General features: G+C 37.8%; 1 protein-coding gene across 9 annotated transcripts in view; it reads right to left on the bottom strand.

Annotated features, from left to right (window-relative positions):
• Positions 1–987: 987 nt before the first annotated feature.
• Positions 988–16,683, bottom strand: part of EXTL2 (exostosin like glycosyltransferase 2) — a 37,928-nt gene continuing 22,232 nt past the window's right edge. For 8 of the 9 annotated variants that reach the window (XM_073234368.1, XM_037018751.2, XM_037018744.2 and 5 more), the window contains 3 exons: positions 6,191–6,618; positions 5,486–5,556; positions 988–2,960 (listed from right to left, as the gene is read on the bottom strand). In XM_073234368.1, the coding sequence (XP_073090469.1) occupies positions 2,472–2,960; positions 5,486–5,556; positions 6,191–6,618 (988 nt within the window). In that variant the 3' untranslated portion in view covers positions 988–2,471. Of the gene's footprint in view, positions 2,961–5,485; positions 5,557–6,190; positions 6,619–15,941; positions 15,997–16,683 lie in introns of all 9 variants that reach the window. The other variant, XM_037018753.2, reaches the window with a different exon arrangement.

Genomic DNA, 16,683 nt, shown 5'->3' on the forward strand with positions numbered 1-16,683 from the left:
GTTATAATAGCAATAAATTATCAAATAAAATGGTAATGTTACTGGCTATATAAATAATGTTTTATCCATCAGTGAAATTATGTTATTAAAATATATGTCTAGAAAAGTCAGGAGGAAGAGACACAAAAGTGTTTAGCCATAGTTAATGTGGTGGTAGACTCTATGTTTCTTCTTTATATTGTTCTGAATATGTCAAAATTTAGAATGAATATGTAGCATTTTAATAATAAGATAAAGGGCATCTGAAATAAAGGAAATGAGATGAAAGTTGCCATGGTTCTTTGCCCATTTTTGTGTAGAAACAATATCTAAATATTTTAGCTGGTGCATCCAGAAGCCTTTCTAAAACCTTGGTGACAAGTTGTAGAATTACTTGCACTTACCCATGACACACCCCAACAGCTTTCATTTGACCATTTAAAGTGGGCAATATACTGTGCTCTACTTATACAGGCTATCTCCTTTATTACTTAAAACAAGCCCCTAGGTAAACATTTTTCTCATTTTTGCAGATGAGGAAGCTGAGGCTCCAAGAGGTTAAGTAGGTATGTGATCTAGGAAGGATTTGAGCCCAAGTACTCTACTGGCACACTTAACCCCTAAGCTACCTTGCTTTCTTACACAGTGTAAGCTTGAACATCATCTCTTCTCTGGATTATTTGGAGCAAGAATGAGAGGCATGTAGGAAAAAAGTTTTAGCAGAATTCTAGCCACAAAGCAAGAGTTTTTGTAAAACAGATTCTACTTCACTTTTTTATATTTGCTCTATAATGTCTGAAAATCTTGGTATGTTTACCTTATGGGATACTTAACTTTAAGACCACAAAAATGAGAAATAAAATCTGGGAATAGTTTCCTACCAGAAAATTCCCCTTTATGTAGTTAATGATTCTGACTTACCTTGAGCAAGGTATTATTAACCCATTTAGAAATATGTAAAAATCCTGACCCCAAAATGTGTCTGATTAAATTAACATAGAACACCTGGATGGTAAAAGTTTATTTTATTTATCTGCCAATGGAATCCCAAGAGGCAAAAAATCACTACTAAGGTTGAACAAAGCAGATAATTAACACAGATTTTTAGTGAAGTTCCAAGTTCTATTGGTTTTATCTGACTCCGTTAAGACACATACACATACCAATGTAAAGAACTAACGGCACAGAGACCTCACTGCTGGAACATTAACCGTTATTATTATAGTATTTTCACAGCTTTGCAATTGTGAGAATATAATGCCATTATTGGAGGAGGAGGAGTGGAAAGAGAAGAGACAGAGACCTAAATAAGTATTCCTTGTTACCAGTAGTAAACAAGGACCACAGATAGTGTTATTAGACAGATAGATACCAATTCACATAACAGAGGTGGGCAACTTAATTAGCTGATGCAGACTCCCTATAGAATTCCTCAGCTATGACTCAGTTCTAATTTTTTCTTGTTGTCTGTATAACTGAAATTTCATCATGAATAGCTCTTTTCATCTTTTTTGAAAAGAAAAAAGAAAAAAAAGAAGCTCTGAATACAAGAGATTGACTTTTGTATAATACCCACCACTCTTTAGTACCTATGAGATAACTTATTCTCTAACGATGAAGATCTCTTGATACGAACGGTTTTAACTTCTGCCAGTTCTTTCGGCAGAGTTATTTTACGCATTTCTTAAACAACACATACATTATGTAAAATGTAAGAATTCATGTACAATCTCAAGGTCAGATTCAGTGACAAAATGCACTACCTGAACCCAGTAACACATTTGCTCCTTGCTGTATGTGAGTTGTATGTAAGAAACATAGGCAGATTTTTTGTGATCCATGCAATTTCACAAAAATCAAGCAAACAACTAGATATCCTTCTAAAATCGACCCTCCCAGTTGCAAAGGGCTTATCAACAAAAATAAAAGCACTGATGGCTGCATGCCAGACTCTCAGTCCTGGAAAGGGCTGGTTGGAAGGATTGCAAGGGAAGCGCTGATAGTCACGCATTGCCCACATTTTGTGTGAGATTGAGACGATTCTCTCCTCACATGGTTCTTCCCTACACCACAGACTTGCCACAGAGGCATTTCAGGCCTCAAATGAAAACAATCAACCTTTAATTAAAAAGCTGAGAAATAAGAGTTTCTGTTCCTGGAAACGGACTGCTTTAGGTCCTTAAGGCATATGCCAGGAGTCAAAGAAACTGTAGACAGTCTGAGTGTAAACAATAAAATCACTGACTAAGGAGTTACATCCATGGATGAAAACTCTTCACAAGACCTGTCTGCATAACACTGCCTTCTTGGTTTTTTGAAGTTCATGTGAATTTTATATCCTAGAAGCATTATAGATTTTTTTCCCTTTGTTGAGACTTCTGAATGGATAAATGATCATATTGCTTAAGAAAAACAAACAAACAAACAACCCAACCATAGCATGGAGAAGCTACTCAAATACTAAGCAGTTCTGAGATTTGTTTATTTTACTTTCACATTTTACTTTTGTGGTTGGCATATGGAAAACCAAACTGAGAAATCATAATGTTGGAGTATTTTAAGGGTATGCCATCATAGATACTAACAAGCTTATTTATACAGTAAGACCTCTGCAGAAAGTGCTCAGCTCGATGCCACATCCCAGAATAGCCACTGTTGGTTTCTTTTTCTAAATTACCGATGTTTACAGGTTTCACAAATATCCCTGACGTTTTCCCAATGTGCTTGGCAATGATAAAATTCATGGCAATATCGTCACAGTTTTGCATTTCATCTATTAAAGCATGGACAGCTGCAGGTTGCCTCTGAAAGAGTTCAAGGTATTTGCTATTGAAGAATGAGGCTCCGATCAGCACCATCGAGTACTGGTCACCATTTTCAAACCCTGGTGTTTGCAGTTCAAAACCTCCATAGCTGTAGATACCTGATGAAGTAGAGACATGCTTTCTAGGAACAAATCCTACGATTTGATCAGGAAATTGCTAGAAAAATGGAAAAAGAACAATTAAGTGTGGCATTTCTGTACAGCAGACATAGTGAAAATGGCAAAGATTCATTACAGAGAATTAAAATGATTTGTCAACTGGATTTTGTCTTGGCTTCTACATCGCAATTTCATCTTACTTCAGGCAACTTCATAAATCTATGTCCTGGTATGTTTTAGGGTCAAATTCCATCACAACCCAAATCTCTTAACAAAATTTCTGACCTTACAAATGTTCTCTTAATTCAAATATTGTCTGATATTAAAGATAGAATGTGATAGTTGTGAAAATTGCTTTACTCTCTGATGAGTATATAAAATTATGGATCTACACATATGATTTTACTGTTTCTCCATGTTGATTTTACAGTTCTTAAAAGTCACTGCAGATTTAAAATTTTAAGGTTCTTGAAAGTCGCTGTAGATTTTAAACAATGTTGTATTTTTACCTCCTCTCAGCTTGGTTGTTTCCTTTTTTAAAATCTGAGTGTTTCCTTCTTTAAAATGAGATGTGTTACGATCTTTGAAGAAAGGCTAGTGGTAAAACAATAATATTAAGATGGGAGTAACTAAAAAAATGAAAGAAAAAACCCACCAAAACCTACAAACAAAAGAAAACCAGTGAAGTATGGGAAAGAGGTAAGAACTTGAAAAATTAAATGGTTTAGTTCAATCTCATAAATTTGAGTTTCACTCACTGAATAGGCACTCAACTAAGGACGGACACACACACACACACACTGAATAGGCACTCAACTAAGGACGGACACACACAGCACACACAATGGTTTAGTTCAATCTCATAAATTTGAGTTTCACTCACTGAATAGGCACTCAACTAAGGACGGACACACACACACACACACACACACACACACACACTGAATAGGCACTCAACTAAGGACGGACACACACACACACACACACACCACACACAATGGTTTAGTTCAATCTCATAATTTGAGTTTCACTCACTGAATAGGCACTCAACTAAGGACGCGCGCACACACACACACACACACACACACACACCCCAGAACACCAGAACTTGGTTAAACCCCATTTCAAAGAATTCATAGTCTACAGAGGGTATGACTCAGATATGCAAACATACAATTACCATACTGCCATACTGTGAGAAAGCTGTAAGTGCAGTTGGGTAAATCTCATGAGAGCCTGAGGACAGAAGGGCAACTGTGTTGCTGGAGGTTAAAGGGGAAGGTCAGAGGATGGGGAAGTAAAGGTTGAGAGGATTCAGGGAAGATGCACCATTCATTACATAATCTAGGAGGATGAAAGAAGTTTCCCAGATGGCTAGAGCAGGAAGAGGGAAGGCCCTAATTAGGGAGTGTGTGCAAAGGCACAGAAAAATGTCTGCTCTAATCTTGCTTGCCTCTACACCCCAAATCATTACACTCTGCAGGACAATAGCGAGCCCAGACTTTAGGGGTCAGGTTATATTGGCAAAAGACTGAAATTGTTATGTTTATGAATAAAACTTAAAATTGTATTTATCCATTTGTAATTATGGTTTATTCTGATTGTTCTAATTAAGTTCACCCCTGACATTTCAGGTAAATGATTTTTCACCTGAAACAGAAGTCTCACAGCTGGAGTATTACATTAGAACGTTTTGCCTAAGAAGCTTTTATTTATAGGGCTGGAAAACTGCTGCTATGTTGAATATGTTGATCAGGAGGCATGAAGGTAAAAACTAAGTTTTGAGACTGTTGTATGTGCAGAATACTTATATCTGCAGAATACTTTGACCACTTACGATTAATATCTAATGTTGTTATATCCCCAGTAGTTAATGAAGGAGAGTTGCTATAGTGCAAATTAGACCGTTTCTTGCGCAGTAGAGCGTTAATTATTTGACAGGACTTCAGAATATGTGTATGCAGTTCTGGTGGTAGGTCACTGTAGTGTGGCTTGTGAAAGCCAGCTACGATTAACTCATATTCAATAGGAAAGAGTTGTTTTCATAGAATAGTGAATAATTTATGCCTATTTATCCCAGCTAGAATTTGGGGGTGGGGGAAGGCGAGGGACAACTGCCATCATAATGATGAATGTAGAATTATTAATTTCTAAACAATGTTTTTCAGAATCAGGATTAAATTTTGTAGGTGTAATAAATGCTTTCTTTTAGTGAGAGTTACATACAATATTTATATAAAAATACACTTCTCATTTGAGACACAGGTCTGTAGCCTTGTGGAAAATATTTCTAGATTCTAATCTTTGCTGTACCAAATTATTTCCTCATTGTCCTTTGGGAGGTACATCTATCTCGTCTCCCCAGTACACCAAATATAAATCAAATACAGATAAAAGATGCCGTAACTTTCAGCTTGGCCTGAGCAGAGAAAATCTTGACTACCATATAACAAATGTATCCACCTTATAGATAAATATTATCTACACTGTTTTGGGGGATTCCTGTGGTAAGCCATGCTGTCTCGGCTAACCACTAGGTAAGAATTTATACTGATGATTGGATAAAAGACATAGCAACGTTACCTGCCACACTGAGAAAGCAAAAACAAGGTCTTGGGCGCTAATTAGCATGTCATCATCTACCATTAACACCGCTGTAATGAAAGGAAAAAAATTTAAATCCACCAGTTCAGAAATGAAAACAAAACTAGGTAAGATACAATGGTGTCTACATAGCTCATTCCAATGAAGTACTTTCTGAACAAAATGAGTAAATAAGAAATGTATTTTTGGAGACCTTTGTCTAGCTGAAAATGTTTCTGGTTGAATTGTGATAGATTCTATAACTGCTTGAAGGGAAAATTACCATGTAGTTATCATCCATCATTCTAGAAACTAATGAACCTAAACATGAATAAAACTGAGGATCTTTTAAGCAAATTACAATCTCATGAAACTACTGTGAACAAGAAAGAAAAGGAGGTGGCAGAAGATACATTTAGCATAAGCTAAATGGCATTTTGCTACCTTCTGTGGTGCAAACGCATAATTTTAGCTTATCTTTTTTCACATTAACCTCTGTCACCGATGCACAATGTTATGTGATTTCTTCCCCAGGAAACTGCTTCTTGGAAACTGCCCCTTAAGTTTTTCAAAGTACTTTCATATGACTAAATTTCCCTCTTTTCTCAACAGAGTTAAGACAAGTAGCAGGCCAGAAATCACACCCCCGCCCCCAGCTGTGGTTGGCCACAGCGCTGCCTGCTGAGGGACCCAGAGGCAACTCACCATTGGTTTCCAGCTCAGGAAAGACCTGGAGTCGATTTCTCATCCTGTTTGCTGTCTGTGGCTTGAAGATCACAGGGACAGGGTGAGGCCCTAGAGAATGCCAGAGTTCACCTGGTCCCTTCTCCCCAATATTGTTCCATACCACAATCACCTTGTGCAGCTGTGGCACTGCCTGATAATGATTTAAAAGTCTCAATAAGAGATCCGTTCTGTTGTATGTCTGCATTATGAGAGTAAAGGAGTGCAGGGTGGACTTGCCCTGGGACTTTATCTCCCTACGCAGAGTGAGCATCTTATCTTCTTTGATATTAGGAAGTAAAGTGGTCAGAGCCCCAGCTACCAGAAGTAGCACAAGGATGACCACCAAAGAGAAACGAAGCACTCGAATCCCCATCATTCTTCCAGGAAGTTTGCAGATGTGACAAGACCTGGAGTAGAAATGGAAATAAAATATAGACTAATAGCATTCTCACCATGTTTTAGTTTTTGCTTTTTTGAGGAGGAGAAAGGTGAATCCTATTTTAGTTGACTCAAATTCATTTCTTCCTTCCTCTTTGATAAGGTGATTTGTTGACCTTGGATAAAAAGTACCGTGAAAATAGACTCCAAGAAGAGACTAGGGTTACCAAAGGGGAGGGGTGGGGGATGGTGGGTGGGGAGGAGGTAGAAGGGGATTGTGGGGTATCATGATTAGTGCACATGGTGTGTGTGGGGTCTCGGGGAAGACAGTGTAGCACAGAGAAGACAAGTAGCGACTCTGTGGCATCTTACTACACTGATGGACAGTGACTGCAATGGAGTATGGGGGCATTCGATAATAAGGGTGAATGTAGTAACCACATTGTTTTTCTTGTGAAACCTTCATAAGAGTGTATATTAATGATATCTTAATAATAATAATAATAATAATAGTAATAATAATAATAAAGTACCATGAATAAACTTTCCCTTCTGGACCTGCTTGCTTTGTAGTTGCAGACAAAAAATCATCTACACACTAAATGGGAAGAATTAAGCAATGCGTTTAAAAACCTGTCTTTGTCTTACTACTAAAAATTTGAAACTGAGGTTATTTCTTCAAATGAGATTTTATTTCTCTTAGTAGTGTACTTGCTTTTTAAATAATTTTATTATGATTGATATACACAAATTGTACATATATAAGGTGTACACCTCAATATTCTGATATGTGTATACTTCAGTATACTAACTTTAAACTTGCTTTCTGGTAGCCAGCTTTTTTCCAAATGAAATCATATGCAAAGCCCTAATACATGAGACAAGTAATAATGGTGGCAACAGCAGAGGCTGTAGGGGATAATTACAGTATGTTTATTACTTACTAGGCCCTGTACTGTTCTTTGCATGTCATAGTGTGTACTTATTTACTCAATAAATTAAACAAATAGTTACTGAACATCTATTGAACCTGGCACTGTTCTAGGTTCTGCGACCACAGCAATGAATAAGATGGACAAAGTCTCTGTTGTCAGCTGCAGAGAAAATAGTATGGAAAGACAGATAACAAAGCAAACAAACTCAAAGATAATTTAAGATAGTGTTAATGAAGAGAATAAATCAGAGTGATAGGATAAGCAAGGGCCCAATGATGGGGATCTTGTCAGCCTTGAACAGAGTATGGATTTATTCTCAGATGGGAAGCATTGGAGGGTTTTAATCAGGGGACAGACAGCATGTATTTTACCTTTTACTACTGTTACTCCTATTTAATAGTATGGATGCTTACCAAGGTTAAATATCTTTCTCAAGATTAATCTTGAGTAACTTAAGTAACTTAAGTAAATGGATCTAGGATTTTACATCCAGGAAAATGTGCTGCCACAGGTCAGGCTGTTCATGAACTGGGAGTGTAATGCTGGATTCAAATCCAGGTTGAACTGCATCAGGGCTCTCCAGTTGCCAAAGCAGCCTCTCTAACATCTCTAACAGTACACAAGGATCACAACTTTGGTAATTGGCTATGTACTCTTTTATTCCTCTCTATGCACACTACAGGGTCTGCCTGAGACAGCTAGAGAACAGTCAGTGAACAAATGGCTGGGGATTGTGGCTTGGACATTCACTGTTCAAAAAGTTTTAGCTGATCAAAACTCTCAGTCATGTATGTAAGGAAAGGTTAAATCTCACAGACAGTTTTACAGAGACCCAGAACTCTTCCTGGCTTCCAATAGTTTCATCACCACCCCTGCTGCCACCTTCTGGAGCATGGTTGGCTTTCCATTGTTGCTGTTTTTGCATTCTGCTATTTCTGTTTCTGATTCCAGACTTTCCCTTATTCCTCCTCAAGCCTCCACAAGCTTCTCAGGAATGTCCTGATTTTGTATTTGGGCAGTTGAGCACTCATACACATCTTAGCATACATTCTAGTTCTATTCTACTACTCAGGTACAAAAGTCAGACAGGAGGAGAAAGAATGTTCAAGAAACCTACTTATAAGAAGTCTGAAAACAAAATCACCCAGGAGTTTCTAAACAATATCGTACAAATAATTTTGAGAAATAGAGCTCTTAGAATCACAAAGAATGAGATATTATTCCTGATGACTTTTATTGATCCAGTCTATTCTTTTTTTGATATAATTTCTCTTCTTAAGCTATACAAGAAACAGATATTCTCATCTACTCCTTAACACAGACAAATATGATAAAGCTGGAACAGACTTCTTACCATGAACTCACAGCTGTAGTATGCTAACTGTACAGAGCCACCGCCACTGTTCTTTGTATAGCATTGCCTCTCTGCAGTTTATTTGTGGTTGTCTCCATCTTCTTTAAAAAGCTTGTGTGTGTTTATCTAAGCTCTTGATCCTGCACCTTGTGGTTCAAGATGGGCATTTCAGTTAGGCCATCATTCCACAGGCAGTCCTAAAACTATAGTCTAAAACTTCCTGTCCAGCTGATTAGATTCCAAATGACATCTCACTTTGTTTTCCAAATGACATCCAATCAATCTTTTGTTTTCCACTGATGAGGCTTGGCAGTGGTGGAGCTAAAGTGACAATTACATTCTTGTCCTCTTGTTTCATGCTGTGGGGTGTGTTTTATAATTATATAAACTGTTTCTCTCTGTTTAATTCAGCAAGGACACAGACCATGCCTTTAACGTCTCCCTTTGAAGTTTACGAGAGTGGGGAATGGAGAATTCCACGGGGGCCAGAGGCATTCACTCCATGATGTGATGGCATGCTGAGGCATATGCAAGTAAAGGAAGAGCTTATCCATAAGGGCCAGGGAATGATCATTGCCATTCAGCAGCTCCCACTTTTCAAAAGTCCAGATTTGAAAAGCAATGTTACCTTGTAGAGCTTTCAAGGATATTCTCTCCTGACTTTCTCTGCAGTTTGCTGTGTTAAGAAGGGCAATTTTGTGTTTCCCTTTTCATCACGGCCTCACTCCAAGATGAATAAAATGAATTATTTTTGAAGTAACCTCAGCTTTACCATGCTTATTTTTCAAGAACAGTAACTTTAGGTTTTGGAGTACAATGTTTTCCTTGTATGCACCCTTTTCCTAAAACAACACGTACTGTTAATGTAGTTAACCAAAGACAAACCATTATGAATTAATAATCTTGGTTCAGTAGCTTTGAATATCTTGCTAATACTGAATCCAAAGCAGGCCCTATAAAACATATTTTTCAGTTCTGTATAAAAATGGCTAGTTGTAAGTACTCAGAGTAAAGAATCAACTGACAATTACATTAAAGTATACTCTGATTAAAACCTTTATGTTCATTTTCTACAGCTGAGAGAAAGAGTGTATTGTAAAACAGAAATCTTTCTAGTTCTAAAGCAGATAACTATCTAGTATTTTTAGTCTAGAAAAAGTAATGAAGAGTAATTACTACAGACAACCATAAATATACATTATCAAAGACACTCATGAGTGATGGTTTGTTTTAGCTGTACTTTAAGTAGGAGTTTATCCCCATATTCATCATTGAAATTTCTTTCAGAGATAGCTTCTAATCCTTTATTTCACCCATATCAAGTACATTTCAGGAGATATGAATAATTCATGTCTTTAGAAACAGTATAAATATTTCACGTGTTATTTATTAAATAATGCAGCCCAACAAACTATGTAAGATTTTTAATCTGTATAGAAAAGTATGAAGAGCAAGAAGTTTACAGACTGCAATGCAAGCGGTGCATTATACTCTGAGAACAGGGGAAGCCTGGGACTCCACTGCAGGCCCATTAGAAACAGTTTCGGAGCACTTTGGAGGATAAGGATGACTGCCTGGCTATCTGGATTTCAGTTTATAGCTTTCTTTGGTTCTTTCTCTAGAGAAAAATTTATCATATCATTCACAGTTCTGAGCTTTGAACAGGAGATATGAGAAAGAACAAATCTGGATAACCTATGTCTACCTTGGAAAGAACTAAAAGGTAAACGTAGGCACCTCCCAGTTATCTTGCCCTCAATTACTGAACCTTCCTCTTAGGTTTTGTTTTTTTCCTTATTTCTTTTTTAAAATTATGCTTGTATATATTTAATGACACCCTGTCTCACTCCAAAGAGAACCCAACAGCTCTTAGTGTATCCCCTTTTCTGCTCATCTTCTATTCATGACTACAGATAAAATAGGGATCTGATTAATATAGTAAATGTTAGCAAAACAATTCTTCTAATCATCTGCAAAATCAAAGATACCCCAAATGATATTTTTTGCACATGTTAACTTATTAGTTCTTCATAGGTAGAGAGCACATAGTTTTAGTTATTTCCAAACTGTTATTCTAGCATCTTCTACACTCATGGGTTTTAAACCGTGGACAATTCTGTTCTGCAGGAAACATTTGGCAAAACCTGGAGACATTTTTGACTGTCGGCTACTGCTGGCTAATGGGTAGATGTAAGAATGCTGCTTCACACCACAGACAGGGCAGCCACCACAGTGAAGAATTGTCCAGCCTAACACGCAGTAATGCCAAGGTTCAGAAACCCTGCTCTGCAGACACTTTACTTAACAAGACATACTTGGACATGACCGGGGATGGACTGCCAGCCAGGTGGCCCCTGAACTCCAGATCTAGGCATAAGGAACCTGGACAAGCTCATGCAGCCAGCCAGCAGCAGAGCTGGCACACCAACCTCCTAAGTGCACAGCCTATGACTCTCGCTACTGTTATGGTAACTTCTGCAAGAAAGTGTCAAAAAAATTAGTACATGAACAGGCACTAAGGTATCTCTAAGAGACTGTAAAGATTCATACTTGGGTTTGCTGGTTGTTTTTTTTTTGTTTGTTTGTTTTACAACTTCATTGAGATTTATTTCATATACCACAAATTTCACCCAAAGTATACGTTAGGTAGCTTTTACTATATTCACAGAATTAGGCAACCACCACCATAAGTAATTTTAAAACATTTCAACACCTCAAGGAGAAACCTCAGGCCCATTCCTTAGCAGTCACGCTCCATTCCCGTTTCCCCGACCCTCTATCCCAGCACCAGACAACCACTAATCAACTTACTGTCTCCATTATTTTGCTTATTCTGGACATTTCATGCAAATGGAATCACAAAATACGTGGCCTTTGTGTCTGGCTTTTATCACTTAGCAAATGTCTTTGAGGTTCATCCATGTCATAGTGTTTACCACTACCTCATTCTTCTTTTTAATTGCCAAATAAATTTCCATTTTACAGATGTACTGCATTTTGTTTATCTGCTCACCAGTTGCAGGACATTTGGGTTGTCTCCATATTTTGCTGCTATGAATAATGCTGCCATGAACATTCATGACCAGTGTTTGTGTGAACATATGTTTTCATTCCTCTTGGGTATATACCTAGGAGTGGAATAGCTGGAATTTTTAAATATCTGAGAATTAAAGTAGCTTTTAGAAGATTATTATTTGAAATTTTAAGACATTTTCTTGAATGTGGACACAAAGTAAGAAAACAAGTAATACATAGTCTAATGCATGTTTTTACATGGATCAGGCAATTTGAATTTTCAGACACCTGTTATTCAGTAATTCACTACATCATCTATCAAAGTTCCCTCAAAGCAACAGTGTTGAATGAAGAATTCTTTTCTCTGAGCTAGTTTCTTCTGACTGAAAAAGCAATAATTATTGAGCCAGAAGGTGAAAACAAATATGCCAGAGCATAGTATGAACAAAGATTAGCTCTGTCCTCTGACTCATCAGGCAGAAAAGCAATGAGCAGCTTGACGGCATACACTGAGAAGCTGTCATTTTCTTTTTGATGCCACAGATGGTGGAAAAACAATAACTCTGCCACTTCACTACTAGATTTGCCTCATATTATACAGACTGTTTTCTCCTCTGTACATCCTCCAAAATATGTACTTGTCTCAAAACTGATTATTATAGACTTTAGATACTCAGAAAAGGGCTCTTAGCTGCCAAGACATAAAATCATTTCCAAGGTGGAACAGAGAAGCTAATTCAGAACCTGGGCTTTCCTTCCATGAACAAGCAAGAAGAGTGGGAAGAGACAGCTTTATAACTGAGGGGCTGTTTCCGGCCAGGTTCATGGCAGGCAGATGACACACACTGCTCAATCTGCAAATGGCCATTTGGTGCCAAATTCCAAAAGGACTTTCCTTTTCTGGTACCTGTAGCCAAGATGCCGATCCATGTCTCCATCGGCTGGTATGTGCTATTTTCTGCACCTACAAAGCCCTTCCCTCTCTTCCCCTGACAAAATTCATCAACATCATCCACCACATCAACAAAAAGAAGGACAAAAACCACATGATCATCTCCATAGATGCTGAAAAAGCATTCGACAAAATTCAACATCCATTCATGATAAAAACTCTCAACAAAATGGGCATAGAGGGCAAGTACCTCAACATAATAAAGGCCATATATGATAAACCCACAGCCAACATCATACTGAACAGTGAGAGGCTGAAAGCTTTTCCTCTGAGATTGGGAATTAGACAGGGATGCCCACTCTCCCCACTATTATTCAACATAGTACTGGAGGTCCTAGCCACGGCAATCAGACAAAACAAAGAAATACAAGGAATCCAGATTGGTAAAGAAGAAGTCAAACTGTCACTATTTGCAGATGACATGATATTATACTTAAAAAACCCTAAAGACTCCACTGCAAAACTACTAGAACTAATATCGGAATTCAGCAAAGTTGCAGGATACAAAATTAACACACAGAAATCTGTAGCTTTCCTATATACTAAGAATGAACTAATAGAAAGAGAAATCAGGAAAACAATTCCATTCACAATAGCATTAAAAAGAATAAAATACCGAGGAATAAACCTAACCAAGGAAGTGAAAGACCTATACCCTGAAAACTACAAGACACTCTTAAGAGAAATTAAAGAGGTCACTAACAAATGGAAACTCATCCCATGCTCCTGGCTAGGAAGAATTAATGCCGTCAAAATGGCCATTCTGTCCAAAGCAATATACAGATTCAGTGCAATCCCTATCAAATTACCAATAGCATTCTTCAATGAACTGGAAAAAATAGCTCAAAAATTCATATGGAACCGCCAAAGACCCCGAATAGCCAAAGCAATCCTGAGAAGGAAGAATAAAGTGGATCTCGCTTCGCAACTTCAAACTCTACTACAAAGCCACAGTAATCAAGACAATTTGGTACTGGCACAAGAACAGAGCCACAGACCAATGGAACAGAATAGAGACTCCAGACATTAACCCAAACATATATGGCCAATTAATATACGATAAAGGAGCCGTGGACATACAATGGGGAAATGACAGTCTCTTCAACAGATGGTGCTGGCAAAACTGGACAGCTACATGTAAGAGAATGAAACTCGATCACTGTATAACCCTATACACAAAAGTAAATTCGAAATGGATCAAAGACCTGAATGTAAGTCATGAAACCATAAAACTCTTAGAAAAAAACATAGGCAAAAATCTCATGGGCATAAACATGAGTGACTTCTTCATGAACATATCTCCCTGGGCAAGGGAAACATAGGCGAAAATGAACAAGTGGGACTATATTAAGCTAAAAAGCTTCTGCACAGCAAAGGACACCATCAATAGAACAAAAAGGTATCCTACAGTATGGGAGAATATATTCATAAATGACAGATCCGATAAAGGATTGACATCCAAAATACATAAAGAGCTCATACACCTCAACAAACTAAAAGCAAATAATCCAATTAAAAAATGGGTAGAGGAGCTGAACAGACAGTTCTCTAAAGAAGAAATCCAGATGGCCAACAAGCACATGAAAAGATGCTCCACATCACTAATCATCAGAGAAATGCAAATTAAAACCACAATGAGATATCACCTCATACCAGTAAGGATCGCCATCATCGAAAAGACAAACAAAAACAAATGTTGGCGAGGTTGTGGAGAAAGAGGAACTCTCCTACACTGCTGGTGGGAATGTAAATTAGTTCAACCATTGTGGAAAGCAGTATGGAGGTTCCTCAGAATGCTCAAAATAGAAATACCATTTGACCCAGGAATTCCACTTCTAGGAATTTACCCTAAGAATGCAGCACTCCAGTTTGAAAAAGACAGATGCACCCCTATGTTTATCGCTGCACTATTTACAATAGCCAAGATATGGAAGCAACCTAAATTTCCATCAGTAGATGAATGGATAAAGAAGACGTGGTACATATACACAATGGAATATCACTCAGCCATAAGAAAAAAACAGATTCTACCATTCTCAACAACATGGATGAAGCTAGAGGGTATTATGCTCAGTGAAATAAGCCAGGTGGAGAAAGACAAGTACCAAATGATTTCACTCATATGTGGAGTATAAGAACAAAGAAAAACTGAAGGAACAAAACAGCAGCAGAATCACAGAACCCAAGAATGGACTAACAGTTACCAAAGGGAAAGGGACTGGGGAGGATGAGTGGGAAGGGAGGGATAAGGGCAGGGAAAAAGAAAGAGGGCATTACGATTAGCATGTATAGTGCGTCAGGGGGCACGGGGAGGGCTGTGCAAAACAGAGAAGAGAAGGAGTGATTTTACAGCATCTTACTACACAGATGGACAGTGACTGTGAAGGGGTATGTGGTGGAGACTTGGTGAAGGGGGGAGCCTAGTAAACCTAATGTTCTTCATGTAATTGTAGGTTAATGATACCAAAAAACAAAACAAAACAGGGATAGCAGACACTGAGCACCGGTGTCTGCATTTCCCTACTCAACCCCACCCGATTATCCAAAGCAAAGGGTGCTGGTCAGTCCTGGCATTTTGTTTCCTCCTAAGCCTGTGTGAAGTTACTATATTCTTTCTCAATACTTCTGCAGGCAGCTACTATTATCAATTATTAGATTTGTTTTGCTACCATTGATTTAAGAGGAGATAAGAACTAAATATCATGTGTAAAGTCTTTTTAAAGCACTGCCTCCTTCAATCTAGCCATTTGGAACTACCCTCCAAGTGCATGGGTCTCAAGTACGCTAGATATAAGTTCCTTTTTGCCTTGCCTCGCCTCTTTCTCCTGGAATGGCCAAGTAATTGTTATTATAATGATAATGACGATGCTGTTTGCAGATGACCCATCCCACGACATGTATTAAGGTAGGAGTAGGAATGGCCTCATTCCTAAGAGGAACATTCCATGACTTGTAAGAATCCAAGGAGTCAATGCATCCTAAGGAGAAAGCCTAGAAATAGAAAGGCATTTTTAGCTCAGTACAGTGCTATGCAAAATTAGTTCCAAAAATGGGTTAAAAAGAAATCAAGTACATTTGCAAATATATTATTTTTACCATTCCAGGATACTGAAGCTTTTCATTTGAATTCCTCTGCCTTAGTCACAGGAAACTAGAGGGAAGGTAAGATTGTTAGCCAACAGATGCCTGGAATACCCTATGGAAAGATCTTTCTTCTACATAATACTGGTTTTCAGCAATAAACTCACATTCCAAAATTGCTTCTCTAAAAAAAACAGATTTCATACATACAAATTATGACTTACAGTTTTGACATTAAACCTAACATAGAAGCAATCCGAATTCATATGAGCTTCTTAACTTTATTAGAAGAAGGTCAAAATAACCATGGTAGATATCTGAACAGCAACAAATAATTAGAGGTGGTGTGCCCTGTACTGGCAGGCACTAGGGATGGTAATGAGCAGGACCACACACTTACTGCCTTCGCAGAGCTTAGCAATACTAATGGCAGTTGTCAGACCCCTTTCCCCTTTATGTTACATAATATCACATAAAACTGGCAATCTTCCTAATCTTTAGAGAGAGGGGAATTAAAATATATCCACCCCGTTTTGTAGACAGTGTAATGGAGATTGAGAATATTAATTATTTTTCCTGTGCCACAGAAAAAATGTCATGACAAACTCCTGAGTCGCACACTTGGGCCACTTTGTATTTTCAGGGTCTTCTGCACAATCTCTATTTTCAACTTTGTTCTAGTCTACAAGAATATTTCACCTTTATGGGTATTGACTTTATTCTATAATCTGAACTACTATTTCAATAGATAAGACTT

The sequence above is a fragment of the Manis javanica genome, chromosome 4 (genome assembly GCF_040802235.1).
Source record: "Manis javanica isolate MJ-LG chromosome 4, MJ_LKY, whole genome shotgun sequence".
In the NCBI taxonomy this organism is placed as follows: Eukaryota; Metazoa; Chordata; class Mammalia; order Pholidota; family Manidae; genus Manis; species Manis javanica.